The following is a 19998-nucleotide window of genomic DNA, read 5'->3' on the forward strand; positions in this document are numbered from 1 at the left end:
GTTTGAATTAAAGAACAGCAGTGATGTCTTTACACAGATGTATTTGAAATAAGGCATGTCTTTTCAGATTTGTGCTGAGGTGAGAGACTCTCAAGGACTCAGGCTGGTGAGGTCAGTCAGCAGCAGACGTCACTGGGCAAGGCAGCCAGATTTGGCGTGGTGGCAGTGCTTGTAATCCACATACGAATGGTTACTCTTACATTTACTGTTAATTTTGAGCCATTTGCAAGAATTGCTCCCCGCCTCAGAGATGAAGTGTGTGTGTTCTGATGCCCAAGTGTGTGGGTTGGTGAGACCCTCCAAAGTTGATTCATCAGTGTAAGTGCTTACCACATAACAAAACCGAACTATCCTTTTTAGTATGATGCAAGTGCCCCTTATAAAAGTAAAACTGGCCACCCATTACAGCAATGACTAAGTACACCAACTTAACAGTTTGTAAGTCCAGTTTTATTACATAGATTTTTACCTGGATGTTTTCCCAAAAGCAGAAATGTAAAAAGAATGAGGCAATCTGAGACCCTTCCCCTGTTTGTCTGTAGGAGCTCTGACAGTTGTGCACTTGGGGTTATCTGGCAAGGAGGGAGGCTGAGGCTCTGAGACCTCTCATTGATAGTGTCAATGACTGCATGGAAAAGGAAAGCGAAAACAATAAAAGGCTTGCCGCCAAAGTCGGCTGGCTCACACCAGCCAGCGGGGGAGAGATTTTGTGTGTAGTGGTGTGACAGTGTGAATACTTAATTAGTCCAACATGTGACTAGTTCTGCTTCTCAAAGCTCGGTGGCCGTGACTGACAGCACAGAGAACCTGTAAGTGACAAGGAGCAGGGGAGGTCACAGGAGAGGGAGGGGAGAGGCAGCAGGGGGAGCTTCAGTGTCTCCTCTTGTCTCACGCGATCTGGAATCACTATAACATCTCGCATCACTCTGCTATCATCCAGCTTATCCTGCGTCACCTCGTAAGAATGCAATCTATCCACCAACTTGGAAGTGGAACAGTGTGATAATGTGATACTGATAAAAATCTGGTGTCATGGCTGTGAAGGACATAATGATGGGCTTTGTTTTCAAAGTGAAAATTTATATGGGACCACAGCCGAAGAACAGAATCTGCCTGTCAATCACGGTAAAAGGTCGATTCTCTGGAGACCTCCCACAGTCTTTGAAGATGAAGTTATCATAAAGATTTTCCATCACATTACAGAAATTGCATCATTTTCTTTGCCATAGCACACCTCTGTGCTTCTTGCAACTACCCTTTACCTTTTGTATGTTTGTGGTTGAATGGTTTGTAATGTTTATACAGCAAGCTGAACACAAGACTCAAGATGTGTCATTCTTCTGTGACATGCCTGTCAGTTTTACAACTCTGATGACAGTTGTAAAGGGATGTCTGAGTTGTAATTCTTTTACACTGTCTTTCTTTACACAAACATTTGTTCTTAGACTACTTCCCTGGTTAAATATAAGCTAAAACAAAGAATACAGTGAAAAACAGATCCCCAAAATTTCCTGGACATTCCAGAGCTGCAGCTCCGAAGTCTGCTCTCGGCGCGTCTGCCGTCAGTTACAGTGGATCCCTGCCATGGAATTCTTAGCTCTCTTAAATTAAACCCTTCACCAGGCCCAGCTGGTTCACGAAGCAGAGAAAATGGGAAAGGGGGAGGAAAAGGGAGGAGATGGAGAGAGGCAAGCAAATCCATCTTTCACTTCTCACGTTTGGCTTCCTCTGGCTGCTGCTATTAACACCTCATGTCTGGTCGGCGCAACCCCTTTGACACCGACTGGAGAGGAAAGAGCAAAAGAAAAGAGAAAATGATGGAGAAACAGGGAGAACAAGAGTAAGAGAAAGAGACTGAGGGCCGAGGACAGTGTTTTGATTAATGTCTTGTATTCCTCGGGTTCTGAAATAGATGATTACCTTACCTAACCCCAGTGGAGAATGAGCAAGACGTTTCAATTGTGAGATTGAAACCAGATATTTCTGTTCGCTCTGGCTCATATCCATCACTTGTGCTGGACCTGAGTTTGAGAACATGACTGGTGACTGAAAGAACTAGCCACGCTGTCTGGCCAGTTTTACTCTAATGTCAGTCTTCAGTTTTAATACCAAAGCTCACGACATTGTACAGCAGGAGGTAATGAATATGGCAACCTGTCCCTCATCACATTTTCATCTCTCTGAAAACAAGACTCCCTCTTTGTCAGAGGAGGTCTAGACATTCGATTACATGCGTACCCTAACTGAGATCATTCTTAAACCAGTCACCACAAATGAATCACCACTGTTGGGCGGCGCTCAATTATTCACCACCACACCATCCCAAATTTCACCTCAACAACCTGCTGATGCACTTGTCACTGCGCAGCTGTGAAAGCTAGTGGTCTTTTCTGAATGGAAACTGGCTATTAAACAATGTTTCTGTCAACTTTTTTTTGGAAATCTAAATTGAGGGAAACTATGATGCATTGCGGTCCTGCATCACTTACCTTCCAACTTCCTTGGCCCCCAGTTCTCTCTCCTGTGTAGTATTGGATTTCTGTCCCTTCCATCTTGTGTTCAGAGCATTGACCTTTTCGTTGGGTTCCTCTGTCTGTGGTCCAAAGGCAGTCAGGGTTTCAAGTGGTCTCTCGGGCTTCCCATTATGCCTTGAGGGTCACCGAGAAAATTAGCCACTACATTGGTGTACAGAAATCCTTCAACTTGTCAGCAATCAGCAAAATACTGGGAGCAGCACCAAAGAAAAGCTATGATTTGATATCAGGGTCATGGCGCAGACTTTCCATGTGTGTGGTTCATGACAACAAACAACATTGGTGTAGGCTTCCAATAATGTGTGAGCTAAGACAGGTCTATTTGTGTGAGCTGACGTGCTCTAGTAATAGTAGTCCAACAAAAGCATGCTTGTTTGGGCTGACAAGATGATGTAAATATGACTAAACAGAGAGCTTTTGTACGAAAATTCAACCTTCCATCTTCCAAATACTGTATACAATCAGTGAACAGATGCCAAACCGACAAAAGTCCAGATTTTGTTAGCGTGTCCTCTCACTGTGAAACTGAAAATACACAACCTCCAGGGTAATATTTTTTACTTGAGAGCGTTTTATTTTCCCAATGTCTAGTGATGTCAGAACCACAGACATTTTCTTTTCTTTTCTTTCTTATCTAAACCTCGTGTCTGCCCAAGGCCTGCACTCATGGTCACACACACAGACGCATGAGCTTACAGGCTGACTTCTGCATGTCTGCATTTTGTCTCCTGATCTCAAATCAAAAAGCTGAGCTCAACGTGGCAGGTGCTGGTCGACCCTGAGCTCGACTGCAAGAGCCAGGCTGGGTCATGCACATGTGAGCACAGGTGGGCCAGATGATGGATGCACAAGCTAAGAGTCTCCACAGTACTGCCTGTCTTCACTCTCTTTTCATGTTTCTCTCCCATTGAAATGCATAATCTCTCTGTTGCGCACACTGTGCTCTATATTTCCAACACTCACTGATACACATACACCTCAGACTACCCAGGGAAACTAATGATCTGACTAGACCTCTACAGTTTGAATTAAAGAAACATTTTACGTTAGACTGATGGACTTAAGGCATCCACAATGCTCCAAATATCTTGTAACTACTTTTGTGTCAATTTCCTGTCAGCTCCTTCTGTGGTATGTGGAGCACACTGATAAAAAGGAGACAAATGAGACAGATTTCTCATGTCAGCCTGAGAAACAATGGAAAAGGGAAAGCCCTGGGTCAGTCTGATTTATATAAGAATTGATTACGGTTGTTATTACTTGTGTGGCGTGTCTGGGGATAGTTGAGTAATGGAGGAGACTCACACTGAAAGCTTTGAAGGAGATGGATTATCGCAAGGATGCTTAGGTTAGCGTCTGGGCTCACATTGCATACTCAAGTGTGTTTTCCAAGCCCTTGGCGAGGCCAGTGCCCACATTTGTTTTGACTAGGTCAAGAAACTCCACACTTCCATCTTTCTCTCTGTCTCTCTCCCAGCACATTCCTGCTCCTCGTCAGTATCATTACCTGCACCCAGCAAATTGCTGGACAGACTCCGAGCTCTCACCCTCCTGTCTGATCTGTCTCTCTCTCTTTCTCTTGTCCAGCTTGTTTCCCATGCTTCGTTGTTCTCACCCCAGATTTTTTGGCTTACAAGTATTGATGAAAACAAGTTCCTTGGTGGACTAATTTGTTGGCAGCGTTTGAATTTCTTCTTGTTTCAAAAAGTACTCCAACATATTTGTCTCTGATCGGAGAGCTTGTTCGACACACAGCTTCTTTTAATACAGCACTGAGATCCATGTTCTTAATCACGGGATCCTGTATGTTAGCCCAAAAACATCACTTTGACTGTATCTGGAGATACTTTAGTTCCACTCAATGAATCTTGCTGTCAGTAATAGCCATCCCTCACTTACTTTTTTCATATACTGTATATACTCTATTTTACTTGAATTATAGCAATTTTTATGTTTTCAGTTTTCTGCCAAAGGTAAAGAATGTAAGGAAAACTAATTCTACAACTCCTATTGACAGATGTCTTCTTTACTTTTTAATTGATACTCGGTTGCCTTCAGCCTTACGATTAAAGTAGTGTCCAATTTTGAGTCACCCAATGGCACATGTAAATATGCACATTTCAAGATTCATTGCTAAGATAAATCATAAGGTAAGTTTAATATTCTCTGAATGTTATCCTGAACCTTGCCTGTTCAATGGGCTCCCTTGGCCCATTAGATACTAATTTTAAGGATCTATAATACTCTTTTAATCTATGAGCAGGTGGTGAACAGTTTACTCCATGTCATTCCCCTCTTTACACACTTTTTCCATTTCCTTATCTTCTTCTCGCATTTTTTGTTGTCAGCAAGCGGATATCCAAGCTGGGATATGACTTTATTCATGCGTCAAGTCAAGCCAAAGGCTTTTGACACCCATAGATTAGTTTGCAGCTCTTGGTCACAGAAAGATCAGACTGCTCCCTCCAGTGTTTAGAATACAACATAACCAGATGGACAACCCTTTTTGATCTTATGTCTATCATGTTTCTTAGTCAGTGGGTTCAGCTCTTTCCCCTTCGCCCAAGGTTCAGACCTTGGCTCTAGAAACATAAATGTGAGTGTTCTCAATCAAACTTAATTAGGCACATATGATATTGTGTCATATTTTGTGTGCTTTGTTTTTTGAGATGTACAGTGTGTAGTCCTTGCAGGTCCTTGAAAATGTTCTGATGTAAGACTGAGTGGTTGATTTCTTTCCTATTCAGGTTATGGCAGTCTAGGAGTTGGTGGTCTTGGAGCTGGGGGCCTTGGAGTAGGTGAGTACTTGAAGCCTGAAACTGAAACTGGAGTTCGTGGTTTGTGTGAGTGTAACACTAAGTTGACATTTGGTTAGAACATTTGGTTTTCAGCGTAATATCTGAAGAACCAAAGAGCACACACTGAGGTTTCGCGCCAACAATGTCAAATGTTTTTGAAAGTTTACATTACACTAAAAGCCAGCATGTTCACTCACCTTTGCCCCTTTGTTTCATTTAGGTGGTTATGGAGGATATGGTGGCACTGGGGGCTTCTTCCCAGGGGCTGGACAGAAGGCTGCTAAAAGAGGTAAAGCAGATGGCTAATGAAAAAAAAGCTATTATTTTTTGATAAGTCAATTACACCAGCACACAGCAGAACCCAGACAACTGATGTTAGTTCAGTGCATTTTGCGGAGACAGACACGTGCTTCAGCTGTTTACTGTAGATTCGAATCCTGGCATCTTTTGTTAATGGATGCTTCCATTGGACGCAACAACAGGTGAACATATCACACACAGTGGAGCGCTTTTTCCTTGAATTCAAACCAAGCATTTCCTCAAAAACTGTTTGTTGCTTAAGGCCAAGTAATTTTACAAGAAGCTGGGGATCATCAAACACAATGACAGTATGGAATATTGTCTGTGCACCAGACGCTGAACATGTTCCACTTGCTTGTTTTGAGTTGTTTGGTTGCAGTGATATCATGTGGCAAACTTTCCCTTCTAAGTCACAGTAAATATGTCTAAAATCCCAGGTCCCTAACTTTAGCTCTAAAATTTCCATTTGGGATTGTGAGCATTTTTGCAGAAGTGGAGTGGAGCTCGAGATGAAGAATTTAGCTTTAGAACCAGAAAGATCACTTCTTCTGGACATTAAAAGAGCTTTTGTGTGCTTTATTGCAAACTCTAGTGCTTGAAAATTCATACATGAAGCATCAGTTATCAATATAGAAATCATATACATTAACTATGTTTACTTACATATCACGCAGGCTTTTGTGGTCACCTGCCCAGGGATGACCTCCTGCTTTGCTCAGGAAGGGATTATGAGTCTCAACTAGTCAAATATTCAACTTCTGTTCAAGCATTGTCCCAGGCTGAGAACAGTTTTTCTGATGAATACTGTTACAAATGAATACTGTTCTTGTTGTCCTAAACACAGGTGCTGGAGGCCCTCTGCTACCAGGAGCAGGTAAGCTCATTCTTGGCCTGATGACAGACCATTGCACAAACTTAAAGTGTGCTCAATACTGATACATCTGCATGCATGCATGCTAGGAGAAAGCCAAAACGAATGTTTCACATTAATGCTAACTCACGAAAAACAGAGTTTGGCACAGAAATGTACATTTTTATCATGTACCTGTAAACTTTAGACAGTTTGTACTTCAGTGGCGCCAGCGTGACCTCAAAGTCTGTGCTTGTATGTGCGCGTGATTTGCTTTTAATTAGGCGGGCTGATTAAACATGGACTCCGGAGGGTCCAATCATTACCAGGACTTCACTATGGCAAAGAGCCTTCTCTTAAGTATTGGTTGGCAGTAACAAAACTTTAGTCTCTAGAATCAGTCGGTGCTCTTTTCATGATGCTCAAAATAACATGTCATTCCTCTGAAAGAGCACAGATAAAACAAAACCTTCCCTTGCCAAACTTTTCCTCACCTAATCTCCCAGGCCACATACTTAGAGGCAGTGCGCAACGTCTGTCCGGCAAAGTATGGGGAATTTAAGATTAAAAAATGAAAATAAAAAGGTTTAAACAAATAAACGGTTGTGTTTTATCCTGCTGCCAAGCTCCCTTACAAGTGAAGCTGACAGCTCATTTCCTGCATGAGGGGATAGCCAAAGAAATGAGGCATTTGATGAGGCAAGGCAAATGCCATGCATACTGGCTGCCTCTCTTGATTAGATTAAAAGTCAGCCATGTTGCTTTTGATCATGGAGTGATGACAGACTAGAAGGGTCCAATTAGCTGCTCTTAATACCAATGGTCAGTGTAGGTATCTGGCTCCCTGCTGAAGAGGTCAAACTGGCACGATGCACAAACCTGTTCATTATGGCTTTTTCACAGGGCCCTCTAGTGGCCATGGGATGTATAACAACGTAACTCACAATACAAGATTTTCCTAAGTAATGTTCACAGATGTATAACATTTAAACCTTAAATTGTTTTCATAGAGTTTATATTTATATCGGAACACTTTGCTTTGGAACAGGAACAGGAGTAGTGCCAGGAGGAACAGGAACTGGAGCCGCACTGCCTGCTGGAGGCAAGACACACAAGCACATCACATAACCCTTCCCGTTTTCTCATCTTATAATTTTATTTTGCTCTGTTTTCTTTGAAAAGCGAATGTGATGTTTGCTCCAGCTTGTGTTAAATTGTTTGTCTTACTCCCTTGGAGTAACATAACATTTCATCTTTTTTTTTCCAGCCCCTGTCCTTCCTCAGACAGGCCTCCCAGGAGGTGCTGGTGTTGGAGCGGGAAAGAAAGCCGCGAAAGTGCCAGGTTTTGTAGTTTGTTTTTTAAATATACTAATGATGTTTTACAAATTAAGGGTCTGCAGTGTTATGTTGGCCATGTTTATGTGAGAATGAGATAATATGCATTTTGTTTAAATCAGCTTCATCCGTAACACTATACTCAAAGCATTTTTTTACAAGACCTAGATTACTCAACTCAGTTTCGAAATAATTTTAAACAAAACAGTTCTGAAAGAAAAGAAAAATAATTCTGTAACATGTCAGCAGCACCTGTTGTCATGAATCCACACAGAAAACAAAGCTACGCCTTCGTTTGCATGCCAGATCATTTGCACATATTTGAATATGGAATGAAAAGTGCAGTTCTGTCCCCTCATTGGTTGTGGCAGGTGTTGGTGTGCCAGGACTTTACCAAGGTGGATTGGTACCAGGAAAAGGTGTGTCACTTTCATTGATTCATCTCAGACACTATACTGACACTTGCTATTGTCTTTTGTTATGTGGATTGTCACTGGTTTTGCAAACAAGCACTTTACAAGTATTTAATGTGGCTGTTCTGTGATTGGTTATGGCTCCCTCAGGGTTTGGTGGACGTGGAGTTCTGCCAGGAGTAGCCACTGGCACTGGCCTGACTCCCAAATCAGGTAAAGTGTAGCATTTTAGTCATGAGTGTTGGCTGATTTTGAATTTATCTCATTGGAATTGAATAACACTTGCATTTTATTTTTTAACACAATTTTTATTGCCTGTTAAAGTAATATGAATATGGGGAGCACAGCAGCTCAAAGCGAAATAATATAAAATACAAAAATACAATATACACAACTGGTTCACAATATTAGACTTTAGTCTGTAACACCAAATTTTGCAGCCAAAATGTCGAGAGGAAACAAATAGGCCTATTCAAAACTCATAATTATATTTGAAAAGTGTTTCTCCTGTAACTTGATTAGACCATGTCCAGAACATCTGAGCCAGCGGTGCTGGAAAAAGCCCACAGCACTTACATGAAGGATCTATATTTAGGAATATTTCATTAAACTTATATTTAGACCAATTTAATCAATCTAACACCTTGAACTGTAAGAGTCAATGTTTAGGACTCCTTCCTAGTGCACTCCTCTGAGATCTCCTTGCCCAAGTCCTCCTACCTGACCTCTCTCGATGCTGCACAGTTTATTATCCTATAAAACAGTTTTATTGTTTGCTAGAAACATCAGTTCCACAGAAGTTAGTTTGCTTAATAAAGGTCACCACCTACATGTATTCTCAACCTGAGTTTCCTTGTATATGAGATGAAACTAAATCAGGAAGAGATCCAGTATCTGCTTTTCACCTGAATCATAAAACATTTGAACAGAGTATATTGTGTTTTCAGCCAAGTGTTGTATGAGCTGTCAGTTATCGCTGGGGATTTTTATCATGTTGTATTCAAGCAGCTTTGTCCACTGCTATGCTCTGTTTAGCATTTCTTGTGTTTTTCTCAGTGTCAGAATTCTAGTATTTGCGTTCAAACATTGATTTTCCTTCATCTGTGCATCTGATTGGATGTTGTCATTTCTCTTATGCAGTTGGACAGACAGGTCCAGGAGCAGGTAGGCCTTTTTTATGATTATTACTGTATTTAAAAAAAACCTATTTGTGTTTTTGTCTGTATTACTGGTATTAGCTGGTAAGGATTTAAACTTTTTGTCCCTTAACAGCAGGTCGCGGGTATGGTGGACAGTTACAGCCAGGAGTGTTCCATGGATACCCCCTCAAAACACCCAAAGTTCAAGGTGTGATCTGAATCTAGACAGTAACTGTGGTTTACAGGTGGTTGCATTTGTCCGTTCACTGATTTGTTCATAGCGAGTATTTGAACCTTACAGTTCTTTTTTCTCCAGAATAAAGACAGTCTTACTCGCCTTATGGCCTGATAACCAATGGGCACTTCTATGGGTACCACCCTAAGGTTTTCTATGGTGGGTTTATCACTGATTGTTTCTGCAGAGGGAGATCTGTCTTTGGGGCCCCAGAAAGATTATTTTCATTTTGTTCCATTTGTCAATTTTCTGATGGCCCCAAAAACAGAACATGGCTGCTTTGTAGAGATTCCCACAGCAATGCTGCTCTGCTGCTAGCCCTACAGTAGAGGAGAAAAATGCTGCTACTAAACTTTGCCACAATGTAGCTAGCTTGCCAACTCACCAAGTTGCTGCAAAATTCCATAAATGAAAAGATGACAGGTTTTACGAAACTGAATATTCAGAGGTTCATGTACGAGTATTCCCCTGTAGAAAGAAGATTGTATTGTTATAGTACAGTTATATAATCACTGAATTGGCAGTTAGGCCTTTAATGTACTGTCTTAAGTTATTTTCTCACATATTTGCTTAGATAGATAGATAGATAGATAGATAGATAGATAGATAGATAGATAGATAGATAGATAGACAGATAGATAGATAGAGCACTACTGCAGAGAGGATACAAATGAACGATGAGCAAGTCAAAGAATCAATCATTGAATATGCGTGCGTCTCTCTGGATCCAGGCAGTGCTATGAATCAAAAAACACATAAAATACACCAAACTTCACTGTTTGCAAACTCGCTGAAAAGCATAATTGTGCTGTGGCAATGACCTACTTGGCTGAAATCTTAACATTTACTGGGACTCACTAACCTCTTTATTGGTTAAATGTAATTGTGAACAGTTGCTTTTATATATTTTAAAGGAATATGGACATTCTTAGAGTAATTGTCAAATTAATGACATTCAAAACAGTTACACTGGATTTTAAAATGATGGTCGATCTGATCATGTGTGCACACGCATTCTGCCTCATCATCTTTTTCTCTTCAGGTGCTTATGGAGCAAAACCTGGAGGAGGCAAACTTCCCTATGGTACAAATACTTTTTCACATTTTGGAAAAGACTTGGTATAATCATGGAAATCCAAGAGTTAATGATGTGTCACATTACAATGTTTCAGGTTATGGTGGCTTTGGAGCCGGTGGAGCTGGACTTCCAGGAGGGAAAGGATATCCTGTTGGAACTGGTGTGTGTTTTTTTATGAATATACTGTTAATTGATGCGGAGTAGAAAGGTAGAAAAGACCAAAATCTCTCTCATGTTGTTTTTCTTTTCTTCAGGAGTGGGGCCCAGTGGCATCTCTCCTGCTCAAGCTAAAGCTGCCAAATATGGTAATCTACAACATTCACTAACCAAGACAACACTTTCCTATCATTAAAATATTTTGCAAGTTGTGTAACATTAGTTCACATTTGTATCTGACTGAAGTATGTGCTCTATGCTCAGGTTTGGGTGTTGCTGGAGGAGTTGGTGGTGTGGGAGGTGTGGGAGGTGTTGGCGGTGTTGGTGGTGTTCCTGGCGCTGGTGGACTGTATCCAGGAGGTATAACATCTAGCAAAAGACATACAAAACAAGACTAAAAATCAAAAGCCATGCTAGTGGTCTCATGACTGAAAAACCCATAGAACAGTTCAGTGGTGGAAAATATTGAGACAACTTTGTTAATCTTAGATCCTCACCTCTAGAAATGCATAAATTTCCATTTCTACTGATGTTATCATATGCTTCCACATTTTTTCATATTTTCCAGCAGGCTATGGGGCTGGTGCCAAGGCTGCTAAATATGGTGAGAACTCTCAGATTTTTGTATATCATGGAAGCATTTTTACAACCACATTCTCAAACATACTTACTTTCATCCTATAAGTAGCTGAAAAACATATTGCCAGTACTTCACATTACCTTTTGTTTTGAAGAACTTCTCAATTTATGGTGACACATTTTAACTGTTTGTTCCACTGCTGTCCCCTGGGCAGGACTAGTACCAGGAGGAGTACCAGGAGGAGTACCAGGGGGTGTACCAGGAGGTGTACCAGGGGGTGTACCGGGAGGAGCACCACTTGGAGTACCAGGAGGAGTTCCAGGAGGTGTTCCAGGAGGAGGTCCAGGATTACCACTTGGTGGATATTCACCAGCAGCCAAAGCAGCTAAATATGGTATGGTGTATAAATGGCATTGACACCATAAAGCACTTTTTTTAACTTAAAATTTTTGGTTATAAGCTTTGTTTTTCTTGCCCTCACTTGGTCATGTGTGCTGAAGGACTTGGAGCAGGAGGAGTAGGAGGACAAGCAGGACTAGGAGGGACAGGAGGACATGCAGGATTAGCAGGAGCTGCTGCTGCCAAAGCTGCTAAATATGGTATGGTCATTTTTTTGTCAACTAAAGAGAAAATTCTGTTAAAACCTTTTTTTCTGCTTTACTCAGGTGTGTCATAGACATATATATATATATATATATATATATATATATATATATATATATATATATATATATATATATATGTCTGTTTTTGGACAGTACAGTGCACCTATAGACACCCAATAACACAACAAAAGCCTCTTGTTCTTACTGTATTTACTTGATGTTAATGCCAGCAAATGCACTCCAAATTTACTATTTTTGACCACAACACCAGCTTTACCTGAAAAGACTTGTTAAATAAATGTGTCTTTTACAGGAGTAGGAGGACTGGGAGGCGTAGGAGGACTGGGAGGAGCAGGAGGACTGGGAGGAGCAGGAGGATTGGGAGGAGCAGGAGGACTCGGAGGAGCAGGAGCATACTCGGCTGCTGCTAAAGCTGCTAAATATGGTAGATTACTATTCATAACTTGCAATGTTTCTCTGGTTGGATTTTGATTCTTCTTAGCGGCAGTACCCAGTGAAGTGTAAGGCCAGTGAAGAAGCCTGAGAGGGGCAGAGACTGGACACAGAGGAGTTGTGGTCCAATGCAGTAGTCTGATTGTTGTATGGTCTATTTTAAGCTTTGACAAGACTATAGTACCTTTGAAATGCCCAGCAACTCAACGGTCTTGACAGGACTCAAACCTGGCCCCCTGGTACCCACTACTGCAAGTTTAATAGAGTCTGCTTGATAACACTTTCAGATGCAAAGCAAGTGAAATAAAATACTGTTGCTGTAATCTTACATGTGTTTATGTAATGTGCACATGGAAGTCTCAAAAAGTCTGGTCAGGTGAACAAGACTATAAATTGTTCTTAATTGTTGCCACTACTCTAAATTTAATGGCCAGAAAACTCTCCCCAAATTCACTAAACTAAACCATACCACCAGCTTATAAATGTGTCTTCCACAGGAGCGGCAGGACAGCAAGTGGCAGGAGGACTGGGAGCTGGAGGATACCCTGCTGCTGCTGCTGCTGCTGCTGCAGCTAAAGCTGCTAAATATGGTAACTACAATTAACACTCTTAATAGAAAAAAAAAAATCCTGACCAAATTAATAGTCTCTCAAGTAGCATTTTATGTGAATGTGCATTATTATATGATTATTTTTTAATAAAAGGTCCAGGTGGTGCAGGGGTATATCCAGGTGGTGCTGCAGGAGGAGTTCCTGGAGGAGTCCCATTTAGACCAGGATATGGATGTAAGCCCCTGAGACAGATATTTTACTACTTTGGCAAAATTATAAGATCATTTTTAATCTAACCTCTGCTGGGCATGTTGTGTTGCAGCTTTGGCAGCTGGAGCGAAACCTCCTAAATATGGTAAGACTGTGATCTTATCTTTTACAGTTCATGTCATACAGTGTGACTAGACTGATATATACAGTACTAGTCAAAAGTTTGGTCACACTTTCTCATTCAAGTGAAACTTTTGACTGGTACTGTATGTGCAACAAAATCTTTCCTTAAATGCATCAATAGGTTAATTTTCTTGTTAAAATTGTAATGACAATAGCTGACAAATAAAATCAAAGAATTGTAATATTTCATTCTTAAACTGTGTAAGTGAGGTTGATTCTTCACTCACTCTCCAACAGGTGTCCCAGGAGCAGGCCTAGGAGGAGCAGGAGTCCCAGGGGGAGCAGGACAGGTTCCTGCTGGTGTCGGCTATGGAGGTAAATTGTAAAAATCAGTGTTGACAAAAGATTTTGTACAATGAATGTGTTCCTACTGTTTCCTATATGATGATTCAATATGATCTAATGGATTCTTGGTCACAAACATTTTGGTGCTTTCTGATAGCTTATGGAGCTGGTGCTGGAGTCAAACCCCCAAAATATGGTAAGATATTTTCTTTAAGACGTTCTTTTTTTGTGATTGTTTTCTTTATGCTTTCTGGACTTTAGGCCATAATGCTCATGAGATAAATATAACTAAATATTATTCTGATAATAAATTTCACCCACTTTATCCTACTCAATGTTTTTGTTTTTGTTATAACTGTAAACTCATTATGCAACTCACTTTATTCACTTAATTAGGAGTTCCAGGAGGAGTTGGAGGAGCAGGAGTAGGACCTGGGTTGGTACCAGGAGGAGTTGGAGCTGGACAATACCCCGCTGCTGCTGCTGCTGCTGCAAAAGCTGCTAAATATGGTACAATAAACAAACACACAAGCGCACAAATACTAATTCAGAGACATTTCCTTGTGCATACACTGATTCTGAAAATAAATCTATTTTTACCTACCTTATCTTATTCATTATTATGTTTTTATTATAACTGTAAACTAATGATGCAACTCACTTTATTCCCGTAATTAGGAGTTCCAGGAGGAATTGGAGCAGGGTTAGGAGCAGGAGGAGCAGGAGTAGGACCTGGTTTGGTACCAGGAGGAGTTGGAGCTGGACAATACCCCGCTGCTGCTGCTGCTGCTGCAAAAGCTGCTAAATATGGTACAATAAACAAGCATACAAACACACAAATACTGCACATTCAGAGACTTTTCCTTGTGTATAAACTGATTCTGATAATAAATCTATGTTTCACCTACCTTATCTTATTCATTGTTATGTTTTTATTATAACTGTAAACTAATGATACAATTAACTTTATTCTCTTAATTAGGAGTTCCAGGAGGAATTGGAGCAGGGTTAGGAGCAGGAGGAGCAGGAGTAGGACCTGGTTTTGTACCAGGAGGAGTTGGAGCTGGACAATACCCTGCTGCTGCTGCTGCTGCAAAAGCTGCTAAATACGGTACAATAAACAAGCACACAAACTCTGAAATACTAAACATCCCAACACATAGGTCTGCATATAGACTAAATATCAGGGGAAGGGAAAGAGTGGGGACTAGTTTTTAAATAATTCCAAAACTATTTTCTTACTTACCTTATCTTACCTATTGTTATATTTCATTAAAGGTAAATTAATAATGCAACCTGTTTCCCTCAATTAGGGGTTGCAGGAGGAGCTGGAGCAGGGTTAGGAACAGGAGGTGCAGGAGTAGGACCTGGTTTTGTACCAGGAGGAGTTGGAGCTGGACAATACCCTGCTGCTGCTGCTGCTGCTGCAAAAGCTGCTAAATATGGTACTGTACAATATACAAGCACACAGATATTACACATTCAGAGAAATTCATTTACACTTCCAGTCAACATTTTCTCATTCAAGGGAAGGTGTGTCCAAACGTTTGACTGGTACTGTATGTATAAAATACACAATATCTATAGTGATTTTTTTTGTGTATAAACTGTGGTTCTAGTGTGAAGTTGATGCAACCTGCTCCATTTTCCTTAATTAGGAGTTGGTGCTGGACTGGGAGGAACAGCAGGAACTGGTGGAGCTGGAGTAGTACCTGGTGCTGTACCAGGAGGGTTTGGAGGTACTACATGTGCATGTGTATGAAAAACCAGTAGAATTAGTATTATTTCATCATTATTACTACATTATTATTTAACAGGACTGATGTGACATCATGCAAAGTGTATGATGAGAGGTAAGAGTATTGACGATTCTATGTTTTTATACAGGATATCCAGGCGGTGTGAAACCACCAAAATATGGTGAGGAGAAGCTGTAAAACTGTTACAGTTTAGTTATTTAGTATCATTCTGTAAACTCAACAGACAATGTCTTCACATAAAATCTGTTAAAGCAGTTTCTGGCAATGTTTGTAATTTAGTTTCTTTTCTTATTCACAAACAGTAAATGATATCATACCTTAAAGCAGCTATAATTGATATTTTTGTTATAACAATGTATCAAGTTACAATGTGTAATTTTTGTTGCGTGTAATAATGAATCTACAGAGAATTATCACCGGACTCTGCAGCTCCCCGCAGCTTTATGGAGCTTTGTAGCATGTTTCAGCTGCTTTACTCTCACTGCTCTCGTAGCGTTGTTTTTGGTGGCAGCAGGCAGCTTTTTTCAGCAAAAAAGCACGAAAAATCCTCTGTATGCTAACTGCTCAGCACCAAATGGCAAACACACACACTAGCTATGAACATAGTCAAGCATTTAGCAGCTAATAATACAGCTATTTCCCTCAGGAGTTGGTACAGACAAAACGTAGAGCTATATGAGAGTGAATATGGTACTTACATTCCCTAGATATTCAGATAATGTTGCTCTGTAACTGCTGGAAGTGTAAATAAGCAACTGTTTGCTAACAAGTTTGCTATATCAACTTAAAAGGTGATGATAGATCAATGTTGTGTTAACAACTTCTTTTCGCTGCCTCCGAGTCCCCAAAAAATCTGTTATTGCAGGTTTAAACATGCAATGTTTCTGTCAAACAAACAGAAGGGCACTAATCTAGACTTGTCATTTTACTGATATGTAACTGTCATACAGAAAGAAATGCACTATAAAAGAAGCAGAAACCAATTTCTCCACCAACAGGAGTAGAAATGGATTTTAAGATGTGGCTTTAACACTTGCTGCTGTTATTGATGTCTCTTCATCAAAACAACAAGTACAAGAAATCCACATCTGAGCGTATAGAAAAGGGAACTGTCAGATATAACAGAGTCGGTATTGTCACTTTTAGCTGTTTGTATTGTAATGTAGCAGATAGCAGTGGCATTGATTTGCTGACCTCATATGTGCCTCTCATTGGAGGTGTTACTGGAATAGGACTTGGTGTCCCAGGAGCTACACCAGGTCAGGTTGTCAGTGTTGTTCCAGATGGTTCTGCTATTGTGGTGCCAGGTGGTACAGGTGGTCCTGTAGATCTAAAACCAGGTAAACCTCTGAATAGTTTCTTATTTTCTTTATTTATGAGCCCCTTTATATATTTTGCAGTATGAATTATCTTTTTATTGCTTTTACAGGAAAGGATGTTGGTCTTGCTGGAACCCCTCGTCCAGGTACACTGAAAAGCCAATATTATCTAATAAATATACAGCATATGGGAGGAAGGTTTTGCTGCCAAAACCTGCAGTATAGTACTCAACTACACTCATAGTAAATATTACACAATAAAGGATATTGTCAAGCATCAGAAGCTCATTCAGCTCCTTCAGCAAACACAAAGACAGCTGAACCCACCACACCATTTCCACTGCTATCCGGCAATTGCACACTGCACCAGCACTTCCATCACCATCATTTATGCCCTCTACATTTTTCTTCACCCATTTCCTGCCCACATTTTTATTGCTAGTGCTACCAGCTATTGACCTCCTCTAGCTTACAGCCTCCCAGCTGTGGCAACGTCAAGATCCACCTCACGGCTTCTGCCTTTTCTAGTCTCTCCCACTCTGCTCCGTTTTAATGCACAATGTATGAAACTGGAACCTGTTGTCTTTTGGCAGGGCCCACGCCTATTGCCACAACTGGCATGGCCCCAGAGGTCCCAGAGCCCAGTAAGACTTACTGTTTGCATGAAATGTTTCGCCGTAAAGTGCAACCTGTGGTATTTAATATCAATCAAATTAAGAATTGTTATGTATTTGCTACTGTAGTACACTGTAGGTCGGTCCTCTCAGTAGTTTTGAATGTGAGTGTTTGTCTAAATCTATATGTATTCTATTATACTTGTACTCATAATTGATATGGACAGAAATTACAGCATGAGACTTACTTTTTCAGATAAGAGTTGTTTATCTTCTCAAATACTGTTTGGACTGTAGAAAACTGTCTTTAACAAATATTTCTTTTAGAGACTGTAAAGACAAGTGTTACTCACCTACTTCTTTCAGCATTACACACCATCTGATAAGTGAATTTGGCATTGTCAGATATAAGAACATTTTACATACGACAGCTGTGCTTGAGACAAATTCCTTAAATGTCGGGCCTTATGTAGTGCTGAAAGAGAATTGGATTTAGCCTGCCTGAACCCTGCCGCTCCACAATTATTACTGTCAGTTGTGGTCACGGGTCTCTTTTTTTTCTCTTTTTCTCAACAGCACTTGTCTTGCGCACGCCTTTCCTTTTTACTAACAGCTCACTGTGCTTGATGGATTATTTTTCATGCATATCATACCTGTAATATTTGGATAATGTGATCTGTCAAATTTGATTTATTTATGGGGTAAACATTCAAAACATAGTGATACTGTTGATTAACCCTGTAATGTAATCTTCACATTCTTGATCTCTCTTAGATGTTTCAAGAGGTTTGTTTTGACAATATGAATGCCTGAACTGGGTCAGTTTTTCCTGATCAGTGTTACAGTTCACGTTCTACAGCAGGGGAGTTTTGTGATATTTCTAGGATTCAAATTTCATAAAATCATTGCCATGAAAGTGTATAATGTGACATTTAATTTGCAGTTTTATATAGTCACGTGTGTACGGTATGAACTGTGAAGCCCCTGCTGTAGAATAGCACCTTTCAGTGAGTTGTTGTGTTGTGTGTCTGCTGTCTTGACGAGATGTTCTTGTTATGTTAAATGTTTCTGTAAAGGGTTGTCTTGTATTTTGTTCCATGTACATGTACAATTAAGTTCTGTTTTCACTTGTTTGTTTATTTCTGTTTTCATCAACAGCCATTGCATATTTAATTATTATTTATGTAACCAAACTAAACAAATACAATTACTTACATTTAACATTATAAAAGATAAGTTGACTAATTTTATTTTTTTTCCTCTTTTTTGCACTTTGTACTCTTGTGGCGGATGTCTTTTAACAGGCGGTAGGTTAAAAAAGGCTATATTTTTTCTGTTATTTCATTTAATTTGGCCATATGTTTCAACCTGTTCTTACATACTGTTATCTATTAACTTTTGATAGTTGCTGGTGGCATTATTCAGCCAAGTGGTGAGTAGGACATGAAATTGTTTTTTAATCAGTCATCATACTATAATAAACTGTCTGAATAAATATGTACTGTAGCAAACTAAACTTAATGAGAGATTTTTATTTTATTTCGCAGCCGGCACAGGTGTTGGTAAATATATAAAAAATTCTCTCATATTGAAATACACCAAGAAATACTCAGAAATCTTAGTATTTGATATGTTACAAAACTTTTAAGTGCCTTGTGTATGTTTATGTCACAGGTGGAGCAGGTGTTGTTTTGCCCTCTGGTGGTAAGAGCAGTTTTCAGTTTCTTTTGCATGTGTGTTATACAATATTATGTTGGATTTGGACCAAATGTACTGTTTTGCACTGTTTAACCATCATGTATTCTCAGTGGGATTTTATACTGGAGTTTAACTGAGTTAACTTCTGGTTGTGTTTCTAGTTGGTCCAACTGGCCAAGGTCAACCTGGTGAGTGAAAACTTTCTCTGTTTGTATCTGTGGTCATTAAAATTGCTCTCAGCAGAGATACTACACTTTATAACTAACACATAAAAACATAGTTATCCCATGATATCACACCTTATTGACCATTTCATTGTTTAACTGGTCATGTGACTTTTATAGTTCAATTAAATAAGCAAATCCAAACAAATACTTGGGAAAAAAAACAAATAATAATATCTTAAACATTTTAATAAAACCTGTTTCCTAATAGTCATTTAATTGCAGTTGAGTCTCTAACACAGTCACCAGTCAAACCATCCTTGAGTGTTAATTCTGTATTTGCAGTATGTATTTGCCTTTGTATTTGGATGTATTACAGTATGTTGTTGTTGTTGTTTTCCTTGTGGCTTTTAACACCACAAGGTTTTTTCTTTTGACAAGCTTTGTAGCTGTTCTGAGCTGTTTCTTTGTGTTTGTTTTTGTCTTCGGGCTCATTTGCATTAGTAACACATTTTGAAATAGGGAATGTTAGATAGTTCATGTGTGAGTCTCTTCTTTCTTTTAGTTGCAACCGGAGTCCAACAACCTGGAGGTAGGCCAATATTTATACTGCTATTGATTTAAGAACTCCATGTTGTTTGTTGTAACCTTCAAGCTGTGTTTTGTTGGTGAACCTTCATGGATTTAATACATTCAGGTGGCCACATGGTGGAGACAAAGACTAACACAGCAGCTCTG

The 19998-nt window shown here is 39.9% G+C and overlaps 1 protein-coding gene across 21 annotated transcripts in view; it reads left to right on the forward strand.

The window, feature by feature from the left end:
• Positions 1 to 19998, forward strand: part of elna (elastin a) — a 91389-nt gene that overhangs the window by 60589 nt on the left and 10802 nt on the right. For 9 of the 21 annotated variants that reach the window (XM_044353490.1, XM_044353489.1, XM_044353488.1 and 6 more), the window contains 37 exons: positions 5282 to 5332; positions 5553 to 5621; positions 6477 to 6506; positions 7531 to 7584; positions 7750 to 7824; positions 8189 to 8236; positions 8381 to 8443; positions 9371 to 9394; positions 9503 to 9577; positions 10647 to 10688; positions 10777 to 10842; positions 10937 to 10987; positions 11103 to 11198; positions 11407 to 11442; positions 11633 to 11812; positions 11919 to 12017; positions 12337 to 12468; positions 12974 to 13066; positions 13181 to 13261; positions 13350 to 13382; positions 13658 to 13735; positions 13863 to 13901; positions 14102 to 14215; positions 14384 to 14515; positions 14688 to 14816; positions 15019 to 15150; positions 15364 to 15444; positions 15593 to 15625; positions 16683 to 16805; positions 16895 to 16930; positions 17378 to 17428; positions 18703 to 18705; positions 18804 to 18830; positions 18946 to 18960; positions 19073 to 19102; positions 19258 to 19284; positions 19826 to 19852. In XM_044353490.1, the coding sequence (XP_044209425.1) occupies positions 5282 to 5332; positions 5553 to 5621; positions 6477 to 6506; positions 7531 to 7584; positions 7750 to 7824; positions 8189 to 8236; positions 8381 to 8443; positions 9371 to 9394; positions 9503 to 9577; positions 10647 to 10688; positions 10777 to 10842; positions 10937 to 10987; positions 11103 to 11198; positions 11407 to 11442; positions 11633 to 11812; positions 11919 to 12017; positions 12337 to 12468; positions 12974 to 13066; positions 13181 to 13261; positions 13350 to 13382; positions 13658 to 13735; positions 13863 to 13901; positions 14102 to 14215; positions 14384 to 14515; positions 14688 to 14816; positions 15019 to 15150; positions 15364 to 15444; positions 15593 to 15625; positions 16683 to 16805; positions 16895 to 16930; positions 17378 to 17428; positions 18703 to 18705; positions 18804 to 18830; positions 18946 to 18960; positions 19073 to 19102; positions 19258 to 19284; positions 19826 to 19852 (2475 nt within the window). The remainder of the gene's footprint in view (positions 1 to 5281; positions 5333 to 5552; positions 5622 to 6476; positions 6507 to 7530; positions 7585 to 7749; positions 7825 to 8188; positions 8237 to 8380; positions 8444 to 9370; positions 9395 to 9502; positions 9578 to 10646; positions 10689 to 10776; positions 10843 to 10936; positions 10988 to 11102; positions 11199 to 11406; positions 11443 to 11632; positions 11813 to 11918; positions 12018 to 12336; positions 12469 to 12973; positions 13067 to 13180; positions 13262 to 13349; positions 13383 to 13657; positions 13736 to 13862; positions 13902 to 14101; positions 14216 to 14383; positions 14516 to 14687; positions 14817 to 15018; positions 15151 to 15363; positions 15445 to 15592; positions 15626 to 16682; positions 16806 to 16894; positions 16931 to 17377; positions 17429 to 18702; positions 18706 to 18803; positions 18831 to 18945; positions 18961 to 19072; positions 19103 to 19257; positions 19285 to 19825; positions 19853 to 19998) is intronic. The other 12 variants (XM_044353484.1, XM_044353483.1, XM_044353497.1 and 9 more) reach the window with 12 other exon arrangements.

The sequence above is a fragment of the Thunnus albacares genome, chromosome 6 (genome assembly GCF_914725855.1).
Source record: "Thunnus albacares chromosome 6, fThuAlb1.1, whole genome shotgun sequence".
NCBI lineage: Eukaryota > Metazoa > Chordata > Actinopteri > Scombriformes > Scombridae > Thunnus > Thunnus albacares.